Here is a 22,563-nt window from a genome sequence, read left to right as displayed (position 1 = left end):
CACACACACACACACACACACACACACACACACAAAAATAAATTCACACAGTTGAGCTTTTAATATTTGGCCTATTTCTGGCCTGAGGAAGACATTATCCAAGGACTGAAGTGTCAATATAAACAAAACGATGTGTGTTTGTGTGCACATTAAACAATAAGATGTCCATACAGACACACTCACAGACCAAGTAGCCTCACCTCCTCGGTTGAGGTACAGGCCCGCCTGGCCCTTCTCCTCCTCGATGGCCTTGTTAAGAAGCAGAGTGGCCTCAGCGTAAAGGCCTCTGTTGAAGCATTGGACGGCAAAATCATTGTAGGTGAGAATCAACTGAAACTGGCCCTCCTCTTCCACAGAGCCGTGCTCATCCTTCTCGTCTCTGGCCTCCGCCTGACCTCTGACCTCCTCCTCCTTCTCATCCGCGCTCAGCTCCACAGCCTGGACCAGATCCTCGATGGCTGCTGTGTAATCTTCCAGCTTTCGGTACAGAATCCCTCTATTGGAGAATTGGAGTGAATGACAAACGTTTGATTTTAATTGAATTAAAATAAATGTAATCAAATTTAGCTTCACGATTGAATTAAAATGAATTTAAAAAACTGAATTGTTTTGACCTTCATCAACATTTTAATTGTTTTGTAATTTTGTTAATTAATTAATTGTTGTAGTTAATGACAAAGAATGCCAATCATCTGCTGGTTCTGGTTTGACAAATGAAACATTTGCAGCTTTTTCTGTTTCATATTGAAATAAGAAATCAGTTTTTTTGGCTTCTGTTCACATTAAATAAGCAGAAAATATTAAAATATAATATAATGTTTAATAAAAAATTAGCTCTGGGAACTTGTAATGAGTGTGTAACCTTTTTACATTTCACATGAAAACTAATCAAAACATTCACTATTGATGAAAAATGTTTGTTAGTTGAAGCTCTTTACAGTCATATATAATTAAATAGAAAAGAAAGATAGCTTTTATTTTCATTCAACAGTACATACAGAATGCACAAATAAACCAAATTGCAATCCACTGGCTCATACTGTAAATACTGCTTTAACTAAAAACAAAAGTTTAAAAACTAATATATGCAAATGCCACAGAGTGTTAGTTTTACATTAAAATATGACACTAAAAAAAGTAGTTTGAAAGCAGCATAAATATAAATATTGCACATATTGAATGGAAGCATTTAAAAAACATTGATGCTGTTAAAGATTTCCTCTCCACATCTGCCACATCTGAGTGTTTGATATTGACGGGACTCACCTGAACAGGTAGAGTCGTGCGTCCTGCGGGCAGTTCTCCAGAGCGATATTGATCATGCAGAAGGCTTCAGGCAGCTGGCCGGCCAGAGCTCTGTCCACGGCCATTTGTCGGGCCTGTTCACTGGCCTTCTGCATCTGCAGCAGCAGGGCTCCGGCTGCCGGACACGTTGGGTTCAACGCCAATGCCGACTTCAAATCTTGATAACATTGTGATGTCTGGACAGGAAAGAAAATCACTGAGATGTAATTCACAGACAACTGAATGTGTGTTTACAGTAGGTGCAGTATATATCTAAAAAAAAAAAAAAAAACATATTATAGTATGAGTGCTCTTTTACCCCGTCTGTACAAACACATTATCTGTCAATAAGATACTGTACACTGAAAAATTTTCATTATGTCAGCAGGATATTTTTGTTCACTGCTCTAACTTCTCGGAAAAATGTTGTGTTTCTTTTATCCACTTTAGAAATGTCTAAAAAAGCTTTGTTTTTTCCTTCAAATGTAAAATAAAAAAGGAAGTAAAGTGAACTGCGTATATGTGTTCTTGACATGACGAATGTTTTCAGTTTATATGAGGAAGAAAATATTTTAAGTACTGATGGAAAAATGCTGCTGTCTGTGGCCTTGCAGGAATGTGGACCTACAGGTTTAAGATCATTCATATTTACTGTAATTGCTTGACTGAAAACTGCATCAGTATCGTCAACTGCCTGAGATGTAAAGTGTCTTTGCTGCTGGTTTTGAGGTATTTAATGTGTAAGAGGTCCCTGCAGCTGTAACCTGGTTGAGCAGTTTGTGCAGTCGGGCTCGGAGGATGTAACGATCAGAGCTGGGACCATCGGACAGCATCCAGCCGTTCACCAGCTCCAGAGCGTCAGTATGGTGACCTGCAGCAGTCAGACAGGCCAGGCTGGGACACAAGGTACCCAAAACATATAATAATGAACATTGTGCATACATTTGAAACAAAACCATAGATTGTAAATCTCAAATGTGAAGTCTTGAGTACTTGTGATTAATGACTGGTCCCTCTGCACCAAGTCAATAACATTGTAAAATTTGAGTTGTAGCTGCTGACATTTAGATCTACATACTGTATATCTGATGTTATATGCCCACAGACTGTAAAAAGCAGGATATTTTTTGCAATATACTTGGTAGTGTACTTAAAGCTATAGTGCGTAGTTCCTGTCGCTCCACGAGGAATTCTAAGTAATAACAACAAACTGTCCATGCATCCAAATGACACAAGCCTTCCGTGATCGTGCACCACCCCCACCCCACCCCTATGAGAGTTTTGTGGAGCTGATAGTCTTAATTAGCTTTGTATTAACTCAATGGTATGAATGTAATGGACGTTCATTACTGTAATATAAAACACGTTACACACTAAAGCTTTAAGCACAAACGCACAACTTTAATCTAGATCTTGGCACGCAGTTGGCTGACCTTCTGACCTCGTAGGCCCTGCAGCCAGGCTTCACCTCAGCAGCTTTGCTGAAGGCCTTCAGAGCGTCGAGGAAAAGGCCTCTGTCAAACAAACACTGGCCCTGAGGACAACAGGAAACAGAGAGATCACCTTGAAATTATTTTATGTTTATGCATTTAGCTGACATTTTTATAAAGGCTGTTTCATAATCAGCTCAACTAGCTGCAGAATAAACCTGAATTCTAGTGTGAATCCTATTTTATGCAAGACAGAGAAATACTGGATAACAAATACAAGCACAGGGGGAGAGCGCAGTTTATTCAAAAACCAAACAACTAAAAAATGACATTTTTCTTTAACTTATTCTTTTACTTTACTTTATTTAATTAAATTCAGGCACAAATATCTGTTTGTTAACCCAAAAACTGTTCTAAATTATCTTTAAAGCTGGGATAAGAAGTTTAAGAAACAAAAGAAACAGGAACAAAAAAAATGTCAGAATTGTAAAATAAAGCTCTCCTCCCTCTGTCCTCAGCCACACTCTTTTTTGAGTAACTAATACTAAGTACTAGTCATTCATTTCAGTCATCCCAATCCTGAATGTGATTCCGATGCCATTATGGACCTGGAGGTAGTAGACGAAGGCCAAGCGGTCGCTGAAGGCTCCAGGCTCCAGGATGCAGGCCCGTTTATAACAGGCTGCTGATGACTGGAAGTCACAGAGTTGCAGGTAGGCCTCCGCCTGGCTCACATACAGCTGAGTCTGAAAAACCCAACAGCAACATTATCAGACAAAGAGAGAAGAAATACGCACAATGTGTCTGAAACATAGAAACCTACTGAAAGTGTATCAAAACATCTCACACCAGGGGACAGAATCAAAATACCAAGATAGTTAACACACTGAAACCCCTGGGAAGTAAATAAAAATGTCACAACATGCAGTACATTTAAAAATGGGTAACTTTGTGTCCTTGATAGTCCAGCACCTGTTCTGGCTGCAGTGTGATGGCTTTGGAGAAGCAGATCACAGCCTTCTCATACTGGGACTTTCCCATTGCCTCTTTTCCATTTTGGTAACTGCAAAGAAAAACATCAGATGTGTTACTTAACCCTAAAAAGGCACAGACTGGATTTCACGTTCCAACTTTGCACATATTTTTTGAAAAGATCCCTCGCATTTGTCTGTCCACACACAGATATGAACTTTACTTGCCTCATAGAAAACATACTTGACATATAATTTCAGTAAACCATAAAGCATAATACTACAGTATAAATTCACAACACATAAGCTTCAAGTGAGGCTAGAACCCTTTCATTCACTCCTGAAAATGTCTTTGTTTCCTTTAAGTCATGTTTCTCACTGCTCTGCAGCCTTTCTCTGGATGATGAGGTTTCCCTGTAGGTCTGGTCGTTGAGGGCGTTTCTCTGCTGGTGCAAGAAAGATTTTACTGGAGCCAAACAGCTGCTTGAAGGTGCTTTTTCTCCTGGCCTCCTCAAGCTCCTCTTCTGACACAGCAGTGGGAAATACACTCTGCTCTTCTGCCTGCTGGTGGACAACCAATTTCTAAAATGTAATATTAAATACCAAAACATCTCAGCATCTCCTGTGGGATGCCAACCTACTAAACAAGGAGACTGACTGCCAATCAAAACATGTTAATTTTCTAAAAAGAAAACAAACAAACCATTAATGTAGCTATAGACGCTATTAAAGACTACAAAGTTAATTTGTTAGAATTTAGTAAGGTATACCGTACTTATTTGAATATGTATATTTTTGGTAACCATGTATGGACATGTATCATGTACAGTTATCAGGATTGGTTCCAGGTTAAGAATTGTGCTTAGCTAATGCATTGTAATGCTTTACACAAGTTAATCATAGTAATAACAATAAAATTCAATATCAAATGCCTTTTAAGGACATTTTACATATAGAAATTAATAGGAATCAAATTAATTTTAAAATGAACTCAAAATTGTAGTTAAGAATTAGCATTAGCTAGTTAAATCTGCATTGAAAAAAGACAGATTTTAAAATTATATCACGTTTAAATAATACTAACATATTCTGTATTTTTAGTGCTTGTTCTATCGTTATTAGTTGGCACTAAATTAACGTTATTGCTTTTTATTTCTTTTAACGTTATCAAGAATAGAGGACCTAACTAGATCGAGAACTAGCTAACGCTGGAGTCAGCTAGCTAGCTAGCTAACGTAACTAGTTGTAACTTCTAACGTTAGCTAACTAACGTTACTTTGCTATTCTTTTGCAACAAATATTTATTTAACGTAGGTCATGTACCTCCCCTCCGGCGGCCATTGTGACAACTCGCTGAAATATAATTCACATTAGCTAACGTAAGAACAAGAACACTTCAACGTGCTGTAATTTTAGAGTTGCTGCGTGCGTTACTGGTTGTAACCATAGAAACCAATTTCAACAACCCCGCGCGCGAGGCTTTTATTTTTTAAACAAAGAGTTTCAACTTGTGTTAGATGTTCCCCAGATGGTACTTCCGGTGCCGTTTTAAGCCAACTAAGATAGAGTCAAGCCGTACATTTAGTGTTAATAGTGCTGTAGTTTTGATTTGTGACTTCTAAAAGCGAAGTGTTTTTGTTTGTCTGTGCTTAATCGGCGCCTCTTTAGTTCATATACAGTATTACAAAGTCTACAAATTAAAATAACATTCCACGACGCTCCCGTGCTCAACGTGCTCTGTCCTTACAGCGCCGTAAACACTTTTATTTTGAAAACGGGAAGTGACAGGCAAAAATGACGATCAGCTGACTGATTTGTTGACAGGGCAAGTTGGCCGTCGGTGGAGGAAGCAAAAACCCTCGTTTACGGTCAGCGAAAACTTGTCAGATTTAAACAGTTGAAATGACCGATTTCTACTTTGCGACTAGCTGAGACAGCCAAGCTACTGTTATAGTTTCTCTTCTCAATTCCGTCCTCGTGTGGCTACACTGTTGCCATAACTAGCATATTATTGTTGATTTCCTTTACATAGCTTTACCTGACCTGGGATCCATGTAAAAGGTGAACAAGAAGACAACAGAAAACATTACGGCTGTCAGCATGGACATCCAAAACGAGAGGAGAAGGCTGCTGGATGCGGAGGATGGAGATGAGGGTCTTACTGGACTCATATCTGAGCAGGATGCTTATCTCAGGTCTGTTAAAAAAATACAAATACATAGCTCAGTGCTGCTTTAGTAGAGCTGAGCGATATTGACCAGATCGTCTATGTATTCATATTTCAGTAACGATATACCACGATACATGTGCATATTGTTGATATCTGCTCATTTATGTGAAATCTTATGTTAGCCAGTTGATGTCAATCACATTGAACTGTATGGTAATGTAAAGTGTGATTATAAAATCAATACTGCAATGTTGCAGAAACTACAAAGCAAATGACATTCAATCCCAGGTAGTTCCATTTCAGATCACATTTTCTGAGAAGTCTGAGTAAACATGCGTGTTTACCCAATCAGTTCTATTTAAATATGATATCATATTGAATTATCACAGCTCTAAGGTCAACACGAAGATGGATTGTTAAAGGACAATTCCAGTTGTGTTGAATGTCTCAGCCCATTTACTGCAAATGTCACACTTTACATCACATTTAACTACTAGGCAAACAATGCAGATGTGTTTAAAACATGTGAATGTACTTTGTCATTATTCAAGAATTCATTAGTTTCCATTTATTAGCATTAATAATTAATAAAAAATGTGATTGTTTGGCTAATAAATAATGTCAGATAATAGTGAAAAAATGTCCACCTTAAGTTCTCAAAACATGTAGCTCCTGTTGGTCACATCAATGCTAAAAGAGCAGAGCCATATAATATAAATGACTTTTTTTTAAATTCTAACAAACTACACAAAATAAACAATTTGCAGATTGCTCCTCTAGAGCCTGCAGTGTTCTACTTTTCAACTGAGACATTAAATGTAGGCAACGTGTGTAAAGCAGCTATTCTGTACTTTGATGAGTTTGGATACATTTACACTCTGCTCTGTTCCTCTTTCTCTCCACAGTAAAGTGAAGAACAGGAACTTGTACCTGGCGACGTTTGCGTCGGTGCTGGGTCCCATGAGCTTCGGCTTCGTGTTGGGGTACAGCTCTCCCGCCATCCCTGCACTTACCAGCATGAGTACTGACCCTCGGCTGCGGCTGGACGCTAACCAGGCCTCCTGGTTCGGGGTAGGATGATGATGACGACGATGATTCAATATCACATGCCTCAAAGCAGAACAGTTTATAAATTGTGTTTTCAAGTGTTTTTTTTAACTTATCAGCAGTTTTATGTCACCACATGTTCAAACACGTCTCGTCAGATTCACTTGAGTTCAAAACCTGGTTACAGTTTAAAGAAACACAGCGAAAGACTGTTATAGTATTAGTTATAGTTATTTCTATATGAAGGGTAGATTATTATGACCCGACTATTAAAAGTCAATATACATGCAAAACACCGAAGTGTGTTTGCATCTGAGATTGTGAAGTGAAACAATGGAAGAAAAATTAAAGTTTAAATGCATTTTTATTACTTTTTTGGGTGGGGCTAATAGTGTAGTCTACATAATACGTAGGTTTACGCAGTACACCCATTAAGAAAACTCCAAGATTTCCATATACCCTCATACTTAAAAATGCCCAAAGGTACGCATCAACATACTTTCCATTATATTTTTGATATGTTTTGAATTGTCATCTGTGTTTTTCTTCTTCACAAAGGCTAAATAAAGGTATTTCTACCATAGATTGGTGCATAAAAGTGTATCAGAATACATGAAATGAAGTCGTTGATGCTCAAAACTTCCCTGAGGGAGGACACCCAGACCCCCCCCCCCCCCCCCCCCCCCCCCCCCCCCCCCCCCCCACTATGACATGCTGAAAATAAACAGTAGATAGATTTAACATTTTCTAGTTCTTAGTTCTACATAACTTGGAGTATTACAAAAATGAAGACTACATAACTTGGAGTATTAAAAATTGGTGAAAATACAGGGTAAAGAAAATTCTAGAAGTGATTCCCTGATGCTCTGCGTTTCTTCGTTTCTCAGTCCATCGTGACGCTGGGAGCGGCGGCCGGGGGCCTGCTGGGCGGCTGGATGGTGGGGAAGATCGGCAGGAAGCTCAGCCTGATGTTCTGCTCGCTGCCATTCGTCTTCGGTTTCACCATCATCATCGCAGCCCAGAACGTGTGGATGCTTTACATCGGCAGAGTGCTCACCGGCCTCGCCAGCGGGGTCACGTCATTGGTCGTCCCGGTACTGGCTCTAACGCCCTTTTTTTCAGTTTTGTTCTATTAGTCACGTTTCTGCCTTGACGCCTGTTTGTCCCCATGTTGTCATAACATGGCTTTTCTTCTTTGTTTTCTTCCTGCTTTCCGTTGTTCATACTGTGATCTTCTGCCCTGTTGCCGACAGACTCTCTACAAATACACACGTTAAAGTAATCACCTTCCCTCAATAGTATATATGTGGTATTTTCACATGAATGCTGGCATATCTTTAAGTGTCTTCAAGCTTACATATGTATACAAGTCTGAGCATGAGCTGTCTTTCTCCATTTCATATCACTAATGCAGTGGCTGTAGAGATATGAAAACTGAAACTTCTCATGGGAAAAACTTCACACTCGACACTGCGCTCCTTAGGCCCTGAGCAACACACCTGCCATGACATAGTTGCGTCCTTGCAATGCTAGAGTATACATGTCATTTGCTAGCACAGCTAGCTATTTGGGACCAGGCTATTTCCAGAAAACAAATACGTTCATTCCAAAAGTTACATCGCTGTTGCTTAAAATGTTTGAGTTTGCCACAATGTAGCACCTCCAGTCTGTTTTTGTTCATATTTTCTTCAATGTACTGTAGCGAACAGTGGAGAGCTAGCTGTACCCAGCATGCTGTTCGGCGGTGTAACAGTAAATAAGGTTCCCCTTTTAATACGCTACACAGTTTTTACATAACACACTACTTATATCTATGTCCCATAGATCTCAAGAGCTCATACAGACAGACAGAGACTTCTTCCATTTCAGTTGGATTGTAAATGAAATAGTTTTGGATGGCTTAGCCTGGAAGGACAAAATAATTTTTCATTTGTCTCTATTTTTCTGGTTTTATACACCGGGCAATTAATGAATTAATTTGGTAAAGTGATTAGCTTTTTAATCCATAATAATAATTTAAAAAACAGTTGCAGAATTAGATTAATAATGAATAGTATTATGCTAATTGTTTTGGCGCTGCTTGGATTATCCCAGGTTCTATGGATTCTAGCCTGTGAGAGTTGTCTGATTTCTGTCAGTAACTCTGGCGTGTTCCTTCTGTGTAACTGTCTTTGTCTCTCTTCTTACAGCTGTATATCTCTGAAATGGCACACGAGCGGGTACGTGGGTTGTTAGGCTCCTGTGTGCAACTCATGGTGGTGCTAGGCATCATGGGAGTGTATCTCGCAGGTATGTAATCTCAGCTTTATGTGTTTACGGCATCATCATTTTGTAAAGTCTGACTCCAAGTTATTGAAATTTGCTGAATGTTTAAATGAACTTAAGAAAGAAGTCTAACAAGGTTACTTAAGGTTACAAAGCAGTTTATATGCTATCAATCATTGACAGGTTTCCATACAACTTTACAACAGCCACCATTATGACAGTAGCTACATAATACAGAGCTACAAATCTGCGCTCCTATTTAAATAAGTGTGTAATATCTTTGCTCTATTACTTGTTATTATGTGTAACTATTTTCTTTGTCAAACACCCTGTGACAACACGGTTTTGTTTAAAGTGTTTTTATCTGAGGTTGCTGTGCCGTTTTAAACCTCTGGATCAAAGGTTGTAAAAAAGAGATGACCAAAACGTGGCCATCATGTGATGTGAACATCCTCAGATATGATCAGAGTCCTGCGCTGCCTCTTCCACACCAGCCTGAATGAAAATAGCTGCTTTTTGTTAATCGTGTTAGCTGCATACCATTCCCATTTACCCAATGGAAGCTGGTTTGTCACGGGACGTGGGTTGTCTCACTGTATGTACTGTATGTAACTTGGGTTAAATGGCCCTTACAATGTATAACAAACAATAGTATTTAGTTGATGTCATGGGACGGAATCATTGTTTGATCTGTTTGAATGGTATGAAAAAGAAAAAGAATTCAACTTTGTCACGGGCCGGCTGCTGTTCAACACAAAGGTGAACACTGTGATCGTTGTAGAAAATCCAGCGAAACAATCAGATTTGCAGAGGAATGTATTTTTAGATGGAGCAGATGAAGATGTCGTGAGGAAACCTGGACTAGACAAGGCTCCTCTTGTGTCCTGCAGCCTTCAGTGTGACCCGCACGGTGCAGGACATGGCATGTTTGGAACAAAACTGGAGGAAGAACCCAAATTATCTTGGGCCAACCATTTAAAAAGGGAGAAAAGAGGACAAAGACAGTTGATGTCATTGTGTGGTTTGATACATAAGTCTTCTTTAATCTTCAATTGGCTTTATTTTTCTATTGGCATTCTAAGGGAGCTTGGGGCCCCTCAGCATTTTCATCTTACATCATTTTCTCGTATGAACTCCAAACAATGTCCGGAGAATCAGGTCAGTGTCCGGAGCTTTCCTTTCCCACAACAGGAGATTGTCCATGTTAGATGTGCTCTCTTTTGGTTTAGGTGAGGGGTGGCACCTGGGTAGAGTGTGGATGAGGTAGGACATGACTCTGTTAACACCGCGATCACGGACTGATCACTGTTCTTAATTTGGTCATTACCAAACCAACTTTCTTGCCGTTCCTTAAATTTGTATGACAATACCGGCATTGGCTCTTACCGAGCAAAGTTCCCGAATTGCGTGTTCTCTCCAGTTGGTTATTTTTGTTCCAGCTTCTCATTCTGAGTTCTGTGAACTCATCCCGCAGGTCTCTACCTGGACTGGCGCTGGCTGGCGATCTGCAGCTCCATCCCGCCAACGCTGCTGATGGTCTGCATGTGCTTCATGCCAGAGACGCCCCGGTTCCTGCTGTCACAGGGCAAGAGGCGGGAAGCTGAGGAGGCGCTACGCTTCCTGCGAGGGCCGGATGCCCCCGTCGAATGGGAGTGCGCCCGCATCGAGGAGGCTTGTGATGAGCAGGTGAGGCTGTGGTTGGTTGTCTTGGCTGTGATGCGGTGGACTATGTGAATTTCTGCCCACAACAGCACCTTCATGCTCAATGCTCAATGCACCACTGTTTCAAATGTTGAAATCAATACCCAGATTGTTCAGGTTGAAGGTTTAAGCAGTCTAGTCTGCCGTCCCAGACAATGAAGTGTCTCACCGATTGCATCTTCAGTCAGTGTCGACTGTTGTGTGGCCTGATGACAGTGGCCTTTCTGTTTCCTCTCAGGGCTCTAGTTTCCAGATGTCCGACCTGAAGGACCCTGGTGTCTACAAGCCTCTGGTGATCGGCGTTGTGCTGATGATCTTCCAGCAGATGACTGGGATCAATGCCATCATGTTCTACGCTGAGACCATATTTGAACAGGCACATTTTAAGGTGAGTAGGCTTAAAATTGTGATGTTTGGGGAAAATTAACTTTTCATTCAGTTACAATTACAGATTTGTTCTTTAACTACTGACCAATACTCTCTAGTGCTCCTGCAATTAGATGTGACAATATGGATTTATTACTAGGTGCTAAGCAAAGAGTATACAATGACTGAAATCATAATTTCCTTTTCTTTCTTTTTCTTCACAAAAAAGCTCCACATTGGTCTTTGACTGAAAGTCAAAGCTGTTGTAGGATGTACTGGAAATGTATATGTGTCTGAATATGTATAAAAACCACAAAAGATCAATTGAAACAATGTTGTACCTGTTCTGAGCAATCCCTTTCTATGCAAACAAAAAAGGAACCACATTTCACATGAAAATCCCATGACGAATTGTTATTTTATCTACTTACAAATCAGAGAGCTATTTCTCTTTTTGTGTCAGCATCTTGTTGAAAGCAGCAATGTGAAGGTCTTGTTGGTTTTCAGGAGAGTGACCTGGCTTCAGTGATCGTGGGTGTGATTCAGGTCGTCTTTACAGGAGTGGCAGCGCTGATAATGGACAAAGCTGGAAGGAAGGTCCTTCTCATCATCTCAGGTATTTTCAATCGAGATTGATACAGTATATTAAACCCATTTTCTTTAGGTTTTTTTGGCAGCAGTTTAAACGGACTGATAATGTCCCTTTTGTTTCATATCATTTCCTGTTTGTCTCTCCTCTCGTTTACCGCCTTTCTCTACTATCAACTCTCTAATGAACGGTAGATGCTAGGTTGGACCCAATGGACGTGTTGATGTCAACACAGACATACTTTGTGTGTCAACACTTGGGCTTTAATACTTAATTTGTTTGAATCCTGCTGCAAAGCGATGCTCATATAGCCTGTTGCAACCAGGGATTTGACTGTAACAGAGTATAGCGGCACTTTCTACTGTGAAAAATCACCAATAAAGGTTACTTTACGGTACTAAGGTTGAATGTGTTGTTAATTTCTCCCTAATTTTGGATCCCATTCCTACTGGACCATGTCCAGTTGTGTAGCTTTTGTTTTAGCTAAAATATACTCCGTCACAGTCATCCCCGGCTGCAATGACACACAGTATCAGCATCGCGTTGTAGCAGGGTTCAAATATCTAGTAAAGGCAAAGTGTTGTTGCCTGCACAGTATGCCTTGTGGATACAGATAGATCCATTGGGTGTGATCTAGCATCTATTCCTAGTAAATTAATTAATTTTGTTTTAAATTGGATATTGGTGTTGGATTTTGGAAGGAAAATCATTTCATCAGCTCCGCTCTCTGTTCAGCACCAGACAAGACCTTGAGGTATTTTCATTTGTTTTCCCATTAATAATCAAGGTGTTGCCATGGCGATCAGCACCACAGCATTCGGGGTATACTTCTACCTGATGTCCAAACTTCACAGCACCACGTCGCTGAGCGTCTTGGCGCTGGACATCCAGAGCAAGGCTGGCGAAGAACCCCACGCTGACCTGGCCTGGTTGGCCCTGGCCAGCATGGCCGTCTTCATCACAGGTGAGATCCTGGGTTACAGACAGGTATCTGACATAACTAATCCAGTTATTAAAGCTTGCTTATCAGCAGCAGGGGAATTCTTTCATTTATTTAAATGCTAATTTAGAGTCAAAATTATTAATCAAGATTTTAAAAGTACAGCGAAATAATTGTTTACAAAATAAACTACAATACAATGCTCTTTATTCCTCTCCTGTCCTTTCTCCATATTGCTTTTCTTACTAATTCTAAACATCCCTAGACTGGGTAAACCCAGCCTGATCTGCCGGCAATTTGATGTTGCCTTGCGGCTCAGGCTGGAAACCTGTACGTTGATCTACCCTGCTTCCATTACAAATCTACGGGAACCAATCACAAACTGGCTTATCCACCTGGCACGCCATTGGTGGGTTTAATACGATGACGATAGAGAAGCGACCAAGCAACTTGTTGTTTACATTCAACATTGCGACCACCGAAGCGCAGCAACCCGTTGATGCCGCAGTCGCTGCTACGTCACCCGGATCGTTGTTCTGATTGGTTGAAGGACAGTCCAGTTCCGTACAGAGTCATTTGAACTATGCCCGTGGATCACGCCTCTTTTGCAGTAGAAGATACAGAGCAGACTCCCCAGACTAATGTTCAATCTTAAAAGATTGCACTTGGTCTGGTGATAGCCAGACTAAAAAATCCCATCAATTTATACCAAATTATCCTATCTCCTACAGTTTGTTTCCTCTTAATTTGTGTCTAATTCTTTGTAGCATTCTTTTTGTGGAATGTCTTGTGTTATATGTGACATGGTTTGTCTCTCATGACTATGTTAACAAAAAGCTAATGTTGTGTAGCAGTCGGGGACAGTGATCTAATAGGTGGGGGGAGTAGCTCCCCTTTTTAATGACAGCAACTGGAGGGAATGCTTCAGTTAGCCGCTGATACAGGATAAAAACAGCCATTTGAAAAGTAACTAAAGCGGTCAGACAATTGCAGTGGAGTAAAAAGTACAATATTTACCTCTAATATAGTTGCATAAAATGGAAATACTCAATTAAAGTACCTCCAATGTGTACTTAAGTACAGTACTTGAGTAAATGTACTTATATTTTTCCACTGGTGATTTTCCAGAACATTTGGATTAATGTGTGCGTTCCCCACATTAATAATGGTTGCTGTGTCCAGGTTTTGCTCTGGGATGGGGTCCGATCCCCTGGCTTATCATGTCTGAGGTTTTCCCGTCCAAAGTGAGGGGGGTTGCTAGTGCTGTGTGTGTCCTCACCAACTGGAGCATGGCGTTTGTCGTCACTAAGACATTCCAAGAGTTGATGGTGAGTGCTCAACAGGCCACTCTTTAAATGGTATTTTACTTGTTAACTTGTTTTATGAACATAATGTCGAAACGTTCACAGGACAACGTGAGAAACCTAACAGACATGTCATCATTATCTTTCTGTATGTTTGGATGCTCTGGGGTAGTATTTGTTTGGATCTGTCAGTGTTGTTTCAATTTGAAACTACAGCTTTGATAGAAATTAGAGCTGAAACAATTGCTTAGTTAATCAAGATGGACAGACAACTAATACTTGAAGTAATTTATTAAGAATGTTTTTCTCTCTTTTATATCATTGTAAACTGAATATCTTTGGGTTTTGAATGGGTTGGTTGGACAAAATAAGTAATTTTATTCTGGGCTATGGCTTTGGACGTATTTCATAGACTAAGTGCTGTTGCTTTTGTATGAGTTTTGGTATCTACTGTGAAACTATAAAACCTTTCCTCTTACGCTTTTTCAACATCTTTACATGCAACCTTTTCCAGATTCTTCTAACCAGCGCTGGGACCTTCTGGCTCTTTGCCTCTATGTGCGTCCTTAACGTCATCTTCACCGTGGCCTTCATCCCGGAAACAAAGGGCAAGACGCTGGAGCAGATCGAAGCCACTTTCAGAGGGACATCCGGTCCATGAATCTCTGACCTCATATCTCTGAACCGACTGGTTCTCGGACACTGTGTGGGCATTTAAAAAAAATCTTTGTTAAGCCTATAAGCTATAAAGCTGATTGACACTTTCTTATAATAAGTTTATATGTCAGAAACAGAAAATCCTCTTTTTTTTCAATCTGTTTTATGGGGGTGTTGATTCAACTGTGTGATAGTTTTTGATAATTGTAGTTCATGGTGCTGATGAACTAAGAGGTGTTTCCAATATTTTGCTCATCCCATACACATCAATGAGGTTAGACTAAACTGCCAACTTGGTGTAACCCATGTGTTTCTGTAGGAAGTCTGACCTAAAATATAATAGCATTTAGTTTTTTGAAGGTAAAATCCTCTGGATTTTAACATATCTAAATGACTCCCAAGGAGCAGATTTCGGACAGGTTTAGTGTCCAATGCTGAATCGAAGTGTTACTGATCGATTACCTGAGTGGGCTGCTACTTCCAGTAAAGCAACCCTACGCTGCCCTCTGCAGGTCTCACTGCTGTAGGTCCTCTGTGCATGTTTAAAATGTCCTTTACTCAGTTACTACAGCTTGACAGTAGACTTTGCAAAAAGCTTTATAACTGAAAATCATGTACACAGTAAAACTTGTACATAGGACTTATCATGGGATCTTTCATACTTTTGGTTTGGGTGCTATACTGTGAAGTTTCAGAGGGAAATTGGTGTTAAGGTACAGTATACTCCACCCTAAATCTTTCTTTTGAGTTTTAATGACTTTTTTTCAAATAGAAAAGAGGCTGTGGTAAGCTTGAATTTATGTCAGGTAAAATAGATCCCACCGGTGTTGAGTTTTTACTGTGGAAATAAACTGTCCTACATGTTACTCAAACTACTGCTGCAGCATCATCTGCTTATTCACTGTTCATTCATATTCCAATAATACAGAAATTGTCTTTACCCTCATGTATTATCACTTTTCAAAAACAAGAAGTACTCTAATAAATAAATAAATAAATAGTAATACTTGTTTTCCGTTTGACAAAAGCTAGTATGATGCCAAAGCAGCGTGTGGGGAATACAGAGATTTTTGACACAATATTGTTGTTCACTATTTCCATTTCTATGTAAGAGTAATGCATTGCCTGGTGTCCTTGCTCCTTAAACTCTGAACAAAGATTTTTGCAGAAACTTTATTGTACCGATGTTTCGGTGCTGATGTAGAACTGCACCATCAGAGAAATGAAGTGGAAAAAAAACGGATTCTATGATGCAAGCCTTTTTTTTTCTTTTTTAAACATTGAGCAGATTGAAAAGTGTAAAGTGACAACTCTAAAGAAAGAATATGGGTGTGTTTTTTGTAGTATTTTTCTGTTTATGTAAAGGAAACATTTGAATTGTGTAGCCTATTATCTGACGTGCACACACTTAAGATACTGGTAATGTAAAGTAAAAAAAAAAACAGATCGTCCAACTCTTTTGTACAGTTCATGTTTTTACTCATTCGTCTCTTTATGGGAAAAATCAAATGAAGCTATTGTCCCAGTTTCCCCACTAGGAATTTTCATGTTTGTGTTCATTATCCATGGGTGAAACTGAATTGTACCATCAACTGTGAATAAAATCACTGTTTACAACATGTTTCCTGCATTAATGATTTAAGGATCTCCAGCTTTATTATTATTTTAGTTGACATAGGGACATAAGGATAAGCCTTTCATCAATGTAAACATATTGAAGCAAATACGAAATTCTTCCAGGACGAATTGTTTGAAACACATGTTGTTTTAACCCATTTAACCCGTTGATTAAGAATATATTGAAATGGGACATTGAAATAAAGAACTATAGAACAATAAGTGTATGGGAAAGTAGTAATTTTTATTTGATTGACCAAATCACCAACTTTTAAGGATTGAAATTGAAAACAGGTCAAACGTTGTGGACATGCATCACATGTGAGACCTAAATGTAAAAAAAACAGATGCAAGATGTTTTTTGTTGTACAAAGCTTTTTATAGTCTATGGTTAAAACACATAGACCCCACTGCCTTTACATGCTCTTCTTGACAGTTCAAATTCTGAGTTTGCGCACTACAGCATGTGACCTTTCAAAATAAAAGACGTGTCAAGTATTTGTACACCGACGTGACACATTTGATGATTGTTTAGCCTTTGAGATGAATACATTTAACTAAAGTAAATACATGAGTGCATATAAATCATGATATTATGCTACCGACTATTGTTTACAAGTATTTCATTAAAAAGTCAACAAGTCCCTCCCCCGCGGAACTATTGTGACAGCCGCTCTGCACGCTTTTTCCTGCTCGCGGTCAAACCGTAACGGAAACACTCCACAGTCGCCTGGTGTTACCTCTCCTGTCGTCCGGACTGAGCCGCCTGTCTGCCGCTGCTCGGGCTCGGAGACTCGGGGGATGCTGCCGCAGAGATGGAGTTGAATCACAAAAACAACAAAGTGTCGGACGGAGTTTGAAACAAAGGGAGTGGGTTAGCGTTTGTTCGTCTGCTGAACTGGTCGCTGGATGGATTTTTGTTGAATATAAGACAGGGGGGGGGGAAATAGAACAAAAATGAAGCTGCTGAAACCGAGCTGGGTGAGCCACAACGGTAAGCTTGTGCAGGAATCTGTTGGACCAAGTTGGGCTTTTGTTGTCGGCAGGGGGGTGAAATGATAAGGAGGCATGATGGTGGTGGTGGTCCACACTTGTTTGACTTGTTTGTCACTTCATAGTCACTCACATACAATACTTTCTTCAACAAATGAACACACACGTCTGGTGTTTTTGTCAACATCAGTACCACTCCTCTATGCTCAAAATATATTATGTTTGCTAACATTAGCTTGCTAGCTAACGTTAGTTAGCCCCCCCCACGGCTAGCTCGGTTGCCCTGACGCTAGCTAACTTACCTTCAAAATGACCCATTTCGAAGTTGTTGTCTGAAAGTGATTGCTTTTTTTTTTTTTTTGATTTTAGCAAACGCACCTTATTTTTGTTACAGTGAACAATCTTGTCGTGGGGCTAAAAGAAAGTGTCTCTCCAAGCTGTCAGTTTGGGAAAGTTAACCGTTGGGGAAATGGCCTGAATTTAGGGTGCAGCTGACGATTAATGTTAGCTAGCTAATGTCATTAGAGTCAAGTAACTTGTTTTTAAGGTTATTCTTTAAGCCTGTGAAGCATCCTTTTAGATTCGTAAGTGTCCACATGCTGGAAAACCAGATGTGCAATGGACATGTCCAAAATACATGTCTTATGTCTTATCTAACGTCCCATAACTGACATGAGTTACCGTTACAGTCCAGACAGCATTCAAACACTTCAATTTAAAAGCAGCAAACAGCAGATGTTTAGTATTTTTTTTTGTTGATTAATGACTGAACTTCTGTAGAGTTGCTCTTTGACACTCTAAATAACCAGGAAACATGAGTTTCCTTCCACTGTGCACAAGTTAAAATATTTGGGCTTTAGCATCAACATCTACAATAAAACGTATTGGATCCTTATACAACCAGGCACTGAAACATAAAGCCTGTCTGGTGGCATCACTGTAACATGCTAAAAAGATTCAAATTGACTTAGCTTTGAGAGCTTTACTCATTTTTGTTTTCAACTGTAAAATACCACATCTAGATCATCTCCATAAAGGGCAGTCAACTCTGGAACTCATTACCAACTGGAATCAATTTAATTCCTGATATAAAATATTTTACCATAAAGGTTAAGTGCTGGCAAAGCAGAGCTGTAACCATTTTAGCTAATTGTACTCCAAATGACCAAGGTTTAGGGTGTTGTTGATGTGGATTTTATTATATTTCCATATCTGTAGTGTATTGTGGTTCTGTGATCCTGAAAGCTGTATATTTTAATTACTCCAGTGGTTCCCAAAGTGGGGTCCGGGGTCCTTGAGGGGTTCCAATGGGTCCCCAACACCAAGGAAAATAATTTATTTTTACTGTATTTCCATCCACAAGTAACATAATGACATAATGAATGACTATTTTGGTCATGTGTTGTATACACTCTCTCTAATAAAACATCTAAAACCAAAAGTCCTATCATATGACAAAATCTCATCAAATTGGAGACTGGTCTATTTTGTGTCAATTTAGGGATGCTTGATGTGAAAAGATTTGTTAATCATGGAATTACACTGTACATGTTAAAGCCAAACTAGAGACGAAGAGTTGAAAATTACGCCACCCACAGCTCTGTATGCCTGAAAAGAGAAAATCTCATTAAAACTATGATTTGACAAATAACAATAAATGTTTTGTTCCGCAGGCAAACCCATATTTTCAGTTGACATCCACCCTGATGGGACAAAATTTGCAACTGGTGGGCAAGGTAAGACCAGATCATTTGGCCCTGAAACTGCTTCACTGTTGTGGGATGTTATGCAAGTTAAATTTCATTTAGACAATATCCGGTGCTCAATGGAGTACTGGGCTGAGGAATATGTACAGCGTTGGTGTCTGTGTTTCTTAAAACTGTTTTGAATCTGAATCACATACTAAATGTTCTCCTGCAGCCTAGGACTATATTTTGTGTAAGATTTTCAAAGTAATACACAGAGATGTCTTAATCATGCCGTCATGGAACAGAAAGTCAGGGGTGTATAGGTTTTAATACGGGATTTGTTTTCAGGAGAGGATTCTGGCAAGGTGATGATCTGGAACATGGCCCCAGTCCTTAGAGAGGATGACGAGAAGAATGAGAATATTCCCAAAATGCTGTGCCAGATGGACAATCACCTAGGTAACCAGCCTTGTCTGTAGAATTGTTTGGTTAATTTATGTATTGAATAATTCAGCCCATTGTAAGTACTTCAAGTAATTCTTTTTTATGCAAAGTAGTTATTCTATAACATATGCAACTATACTATGAACAATACTTGTAGTGTCACAAATACAGCAAAACACTGTTGCTACCACAAACACTGCTACAACTTCTTTTTTTGTCGCTGGATCGGCCATTGTTGCAGCGTCGCCTTAAATGTGTGTTTATGATCTGGCAGCTGGTTGCTACCTTATATAGAGGCTGATGCCCGGAAACATCCCAAACATAGCAAGATAAGCAAGTACAAGCAGAGGGCAGGATCTCCGCGGATGCAGACACACACTTCATAAGTGATGATTGAGAGGGAATATTTTGGTCTATACATTGTTTGTTTTTAGGAAAATCTACTCATTGTGCCTTTTTAAGACAAGCACCCTTAAGGGAAAATAAGAATACAATTGAGTCTATAAAAACTGAGAAAGCCTTTCTTGCCACTTACCTAAACGCATAAAAGAAGAAAATGGCGTAATGGGTTAGAGTTCATTTTTAAAATCTCATAGGGAAACTGGGAAGATATCATATTTGAGTATCTTTTCCATGGAGAGTATGTTTCACAAAGAGTGCCAGAGAAAATCAATTTACCCGCAGTGCTACCCAGCATTAAAATCTGGTGGGTTACATTGAGAATTTATATATAGCACCTTTTTAAAAACAATAGTTTGCCGAGTGCTTTAACAGGAGAAACAAAAGCACATACAAAAATATACACGTCATAATAATGAAGTTAGAATATGGGGCAGCGTTAAAACAACAAACAACTAAAATTGAGTTAAGCGGTGATGGGTCAACAAGACACTGTCACATAACAGCAGGTCTATAAAAATGTGGTTTAAATCTTTTTTTCTATATTTTTATTCTACAACTACTGCTGCCCAGTCTCCAGCAGCAGAAGAGTGTGAATGGCACTAATGTGAAAGTGTTCCAAATAACTGTGCAAGCAGTCAGATTTAATAATAGGAACGTGTTGCACTATATTGCAGGCACTATTAATGCCCATCATAACACACTGCCTAGTTAGTTATATTTATAACCCGAGTGTATATTTGTCTCTGCAGCCTGTGTGAACTGTGTGCGCTGGTCCAACAACGGGCTGTACCTGGCGTCAGGAGGAGACGACAAGCTGGTCATGGTGTGGAAGAGAGCTGCGTATGTACACACTCAAAGTGTGCAAATACAAATGCTGTTTTTGCTGTTACAGTCCACAATTGATGACTTAGAAAGTAATATAATATTTGTATATGCATTTGTTAGTATTTTAAACCACAAAGGTTTCTAAATCAAAATGACATTTGTGCTGTTTTGTGTTTTGACCGTGTGTTTTCTTTGTAGATTCATCGGTCCAAGCACAGTGTTTGGGTCGAGCAGTAAGCTGGCCAATGTGGAGCAGTGGCGGTGTGTTACCATCCTGAGGAACCACACTGGAGGTAAGACGCAAAACACACTAAAACGCCGTTAACACTAGTGTTTGGTATCTTTTTTTTTTCTTCTTTTCTTTGCCAATACCGGTGCTAATGTGATACTTTTAAAACAGTGCCTAATCGATACTTAAAAAAAACAGGGTAATAGGGTATTTTACATTAACTTTGAATGCACCACGATGCTTACTAGTTTCAAGTAAACGCACCGTCTGTGTTGTTTTTCAGACAAAGGCAGATGCACACTGCTTAACGTGCCACTGCTGGAATCATCTACAGTGAAATTCAGTCACCATTTAGCTGTCAGTATTTTACACCCGATCTATGTACGCAGGCAACACAATATATCCACAAAATGCACAAAGAAAACAATAAAAACACAAAACGTGTACACACAAGTAAATTAACTAGCATATCTTTTTTTTTTTTCTAGCATATATTTGCAGTGCATTTTCTCCCTTCCTTGCATTTGCAATACCGATTTTGTATTTTAAATCAGCATTATTTACATCATGCTTCTTCCTTGCCTTTGTTTGCACATTGGTGTGTTATCTGTATCCATCTGTAGCTCAGTGGAATAGTGAAACCATTGGAGGGGATGTAAATAGCATCACCTGTGTGCATATGCATCCTTGTGCGTGTGCATTGCACAAGTAAAAAAAAAAAAAAAAAAAAAAAAAAAAAAACAGGGACCCATTCATAGAAAAACAGCTCCATAGCGCTGCGAGAAATCAAAACTCCACAGGGAACTTCTAATTAGCAACACGTCTTTAGACTCAGACAGTAATTTCAGTGTGTTTTGTTTGTAGATGTGATGGACGTGGCTTGGTCTCCACATGACGTGTGGCTGGCCTCCTGCAGCGTGGACAACACCATTGTCATCTGGAACGCTCGCAAATTTCCAGGTGGGTGAAAAACAACTTAAAATGTATCATTTGCAATAATTAAAGGAATTAACAGAATTTTTTGCACGATCCCTCTTGACCTAATCTCATTTCCTTAATCATGAGCAAAATTTAAAGGAGATTTTGCACTGGGGTGACATTATCAAGGATATCTGGCTTAATGAGATACCACTCTTGTGTTTGTATGTCAAAGCTACAGTCAGCCACATGTTAGGTTAGCATAATTAGTGTCTATTGTTGTGGAAGTTTCTGTACAGCGAGAGAGAGATTTTTTTTTGGAAGTGAGAGTTTGGTTGAAACAAAATAAAGACAGCTGCACAACTGAGTCAAGGTTTGGTCTTCAGTGAGATTTAATTATTCCCTGCAGAGAACAACCAAATGACAAGAACAGTTTTCACAGCATATACAGCAGTAACAGTAACCAACCAATTAATCTTACCAAACAGACAAGTTGGAGCCTTTTACGTTTCTGCAACTGTCTCTCATGCCTCAAACTACCGGTCTTTTATCTTAGCTGAATGAAAACAAGACATGTCTTTGGATGTTTTAGCTATGGTCCTGACCTTGGACTTGCTTTGATAAACGTAGCACTGAACAAATGTCTCCTTCAGACTCCATGGCATTCTCCTTGGAGGAAAAATGCAAAGACAAACATAGTCTCTCCTTCAGGGAGGACACACA

At 39.5% G+C, this 22,563-nt stretch overlaps 3 protein-coding genes across 6 annotated transcripts in view; 2 read left to right on the top strand and 1 right to left on the bottom strand.

The window, feature by feature from the left end:
• LOC116689045 (tetratricopeptide repeat protein 16) overlaps positions 1–5,141 on the bottom strand; it is a 7,986-nt gene extending 2,845 nt beyond the window's left edge. Inside the window, exons 1-8 of the mRNA XM_032515352.1 lie at positions 5,009–5,141; positions 4,065–4,249; positions 3,687–3,777; positions 3,323–3,460; positions 2,718–2,818; positions 2,049–2,178; positions 1,267–1,481; positions 201–496 (exon numbers count right to left, since the gene is read on the bottom strand). Coding sequence (XP_032371243.1) covers positions 201–496; positions 1,267–1,481; positions 2,049–2,178; positions 2,718–2,818; positions 3,323–3,460; positions 3,687–3,777; positions 4,065–4,249; positions 5,009–5,026 — 1,174 coding nt within the window. The 5' untranslated portion in view covers positions 5,027–5,141. The remainder of the gene's footprint in view (positions 1–200; positions 497–1,266; positions 1,482–2,048; positions 2,179–2,717; positions 2,819–3,322; positions 3,461–3,686; positions 3,778–4,064; positions 4,250–5,008) is intronic.
• Positions 5,142–5,486: 345 nt separating this feature from the next.
• On the top strand, positions 5,487–16,330 carry slc2a8 (solute carrier family 2 member 8). Of its 2 annotated transcripts, XM_032515355.1 has the most exons (11): positions 5,487–5,880; positions 6,761–6,926; positions 7,790–7,996; positions 9,092–9,191; positions 10,642–10,853; positions 11,107–11,256; positions 11,742–11,850; positions 12,611–12,661; positions 12,704–12,787; positions 13,946–14,091; positions 14,582–14,834. In XM_032515355.1, exons 1-11 carry the CDS (start codon positions 5,786–5,788, stop codon positions 14,726–14,728), a joined length of 1,467 nt encoding a protein of 488 aa, XP_032371246.1. In that variant the 5' UTR covers positions 5,487–5,785; the 3' UTR covers positions 14,729–14,834. The 2 variants fall into 2 exon arrangements, with proteins under 2 accessions (XP_032371246.1, XP_032371245.1); XM_032515354.1 differs by having other exon boundaries at positions 12,611–12,787; positions 14,582–16,330.
• Positions 16,331–17,298: 968 nt separating this feature from the next.
• The window catches only part of hira (histone cell cycle regulator a), a 15,658-nt gene continuing 10,393 nt past the window's right edge, over positions 17,299–22,563 (top strand). For all 3 annotated transcript variants that reach the window (XM_032515348.1, XM_032515347.1, XM_032515349.1), the window contains exons 1-6: positions 17,299–17,335; positions 19,008–19,070; positions 19,371–19,481; positions 20,618–20,708; positions 20,892–20,986; positions 21,787–21,882. In XM_032515348.1, the coding sequence (XP_032371239.1) occupies positions 17,299–17,335; positions 19,008–19,070; positions 19,371–19,481; positions 20,618–20,708; positions 20,892–20,986; positions 21,787–21,882 (493 nt within the window). The remainder of the gene's footprint in view (positions 17,336–19,007; positions 19,071–19,370; positions 19,482–20,617; positions 20,709–20,891; positions 20,987–21,786; positions 21,883–22,563) is intronic.

Source organism: Etheostoma spectabile, chromosome 5 (assembly GCF_008692095.1).
Source record: "Etheostoma spectabile isolate EspeVRDwgs_2016 chromosome 5, UIUC_Espe_1.0, whole genome shotgun sequence".
In the NCBI taxonomy this organism is placed as follows: Eukaryota; Metazoa; Chordata; class Actinopteri; order Perciformes; family Percidae; genus Etheostoma; species Etheostoma spectabile.
This window is presented reverse-complemented; position numbering and strand designations above follow the sequence as displayed.

Bases quoted from the DNA above. Each gene is read 5' to 3' on its own strand.
- slc2a8 (XM_032515354.1), top strand. From the start codon at position 5,786: ATGGACATCCAAAACGAGAGGAGAAGGCTGCTGGATGCGGAGGATGGA. The intron at 7,997-9,091 runs GTACTGGCTCTA...CTCTTCTTACAG, and splicing joins TCACGTCATTGGTCGTCCCG to CTGTATATCTCTGAAATGGC. The intron at 11,257-11,741 runs GTGAGTAGGCTT...GTTGGTTTTCAG, and splicing joins TTGAACAGGCACATTTTAAG to GAGAGTGACCTGGCTTCAGT.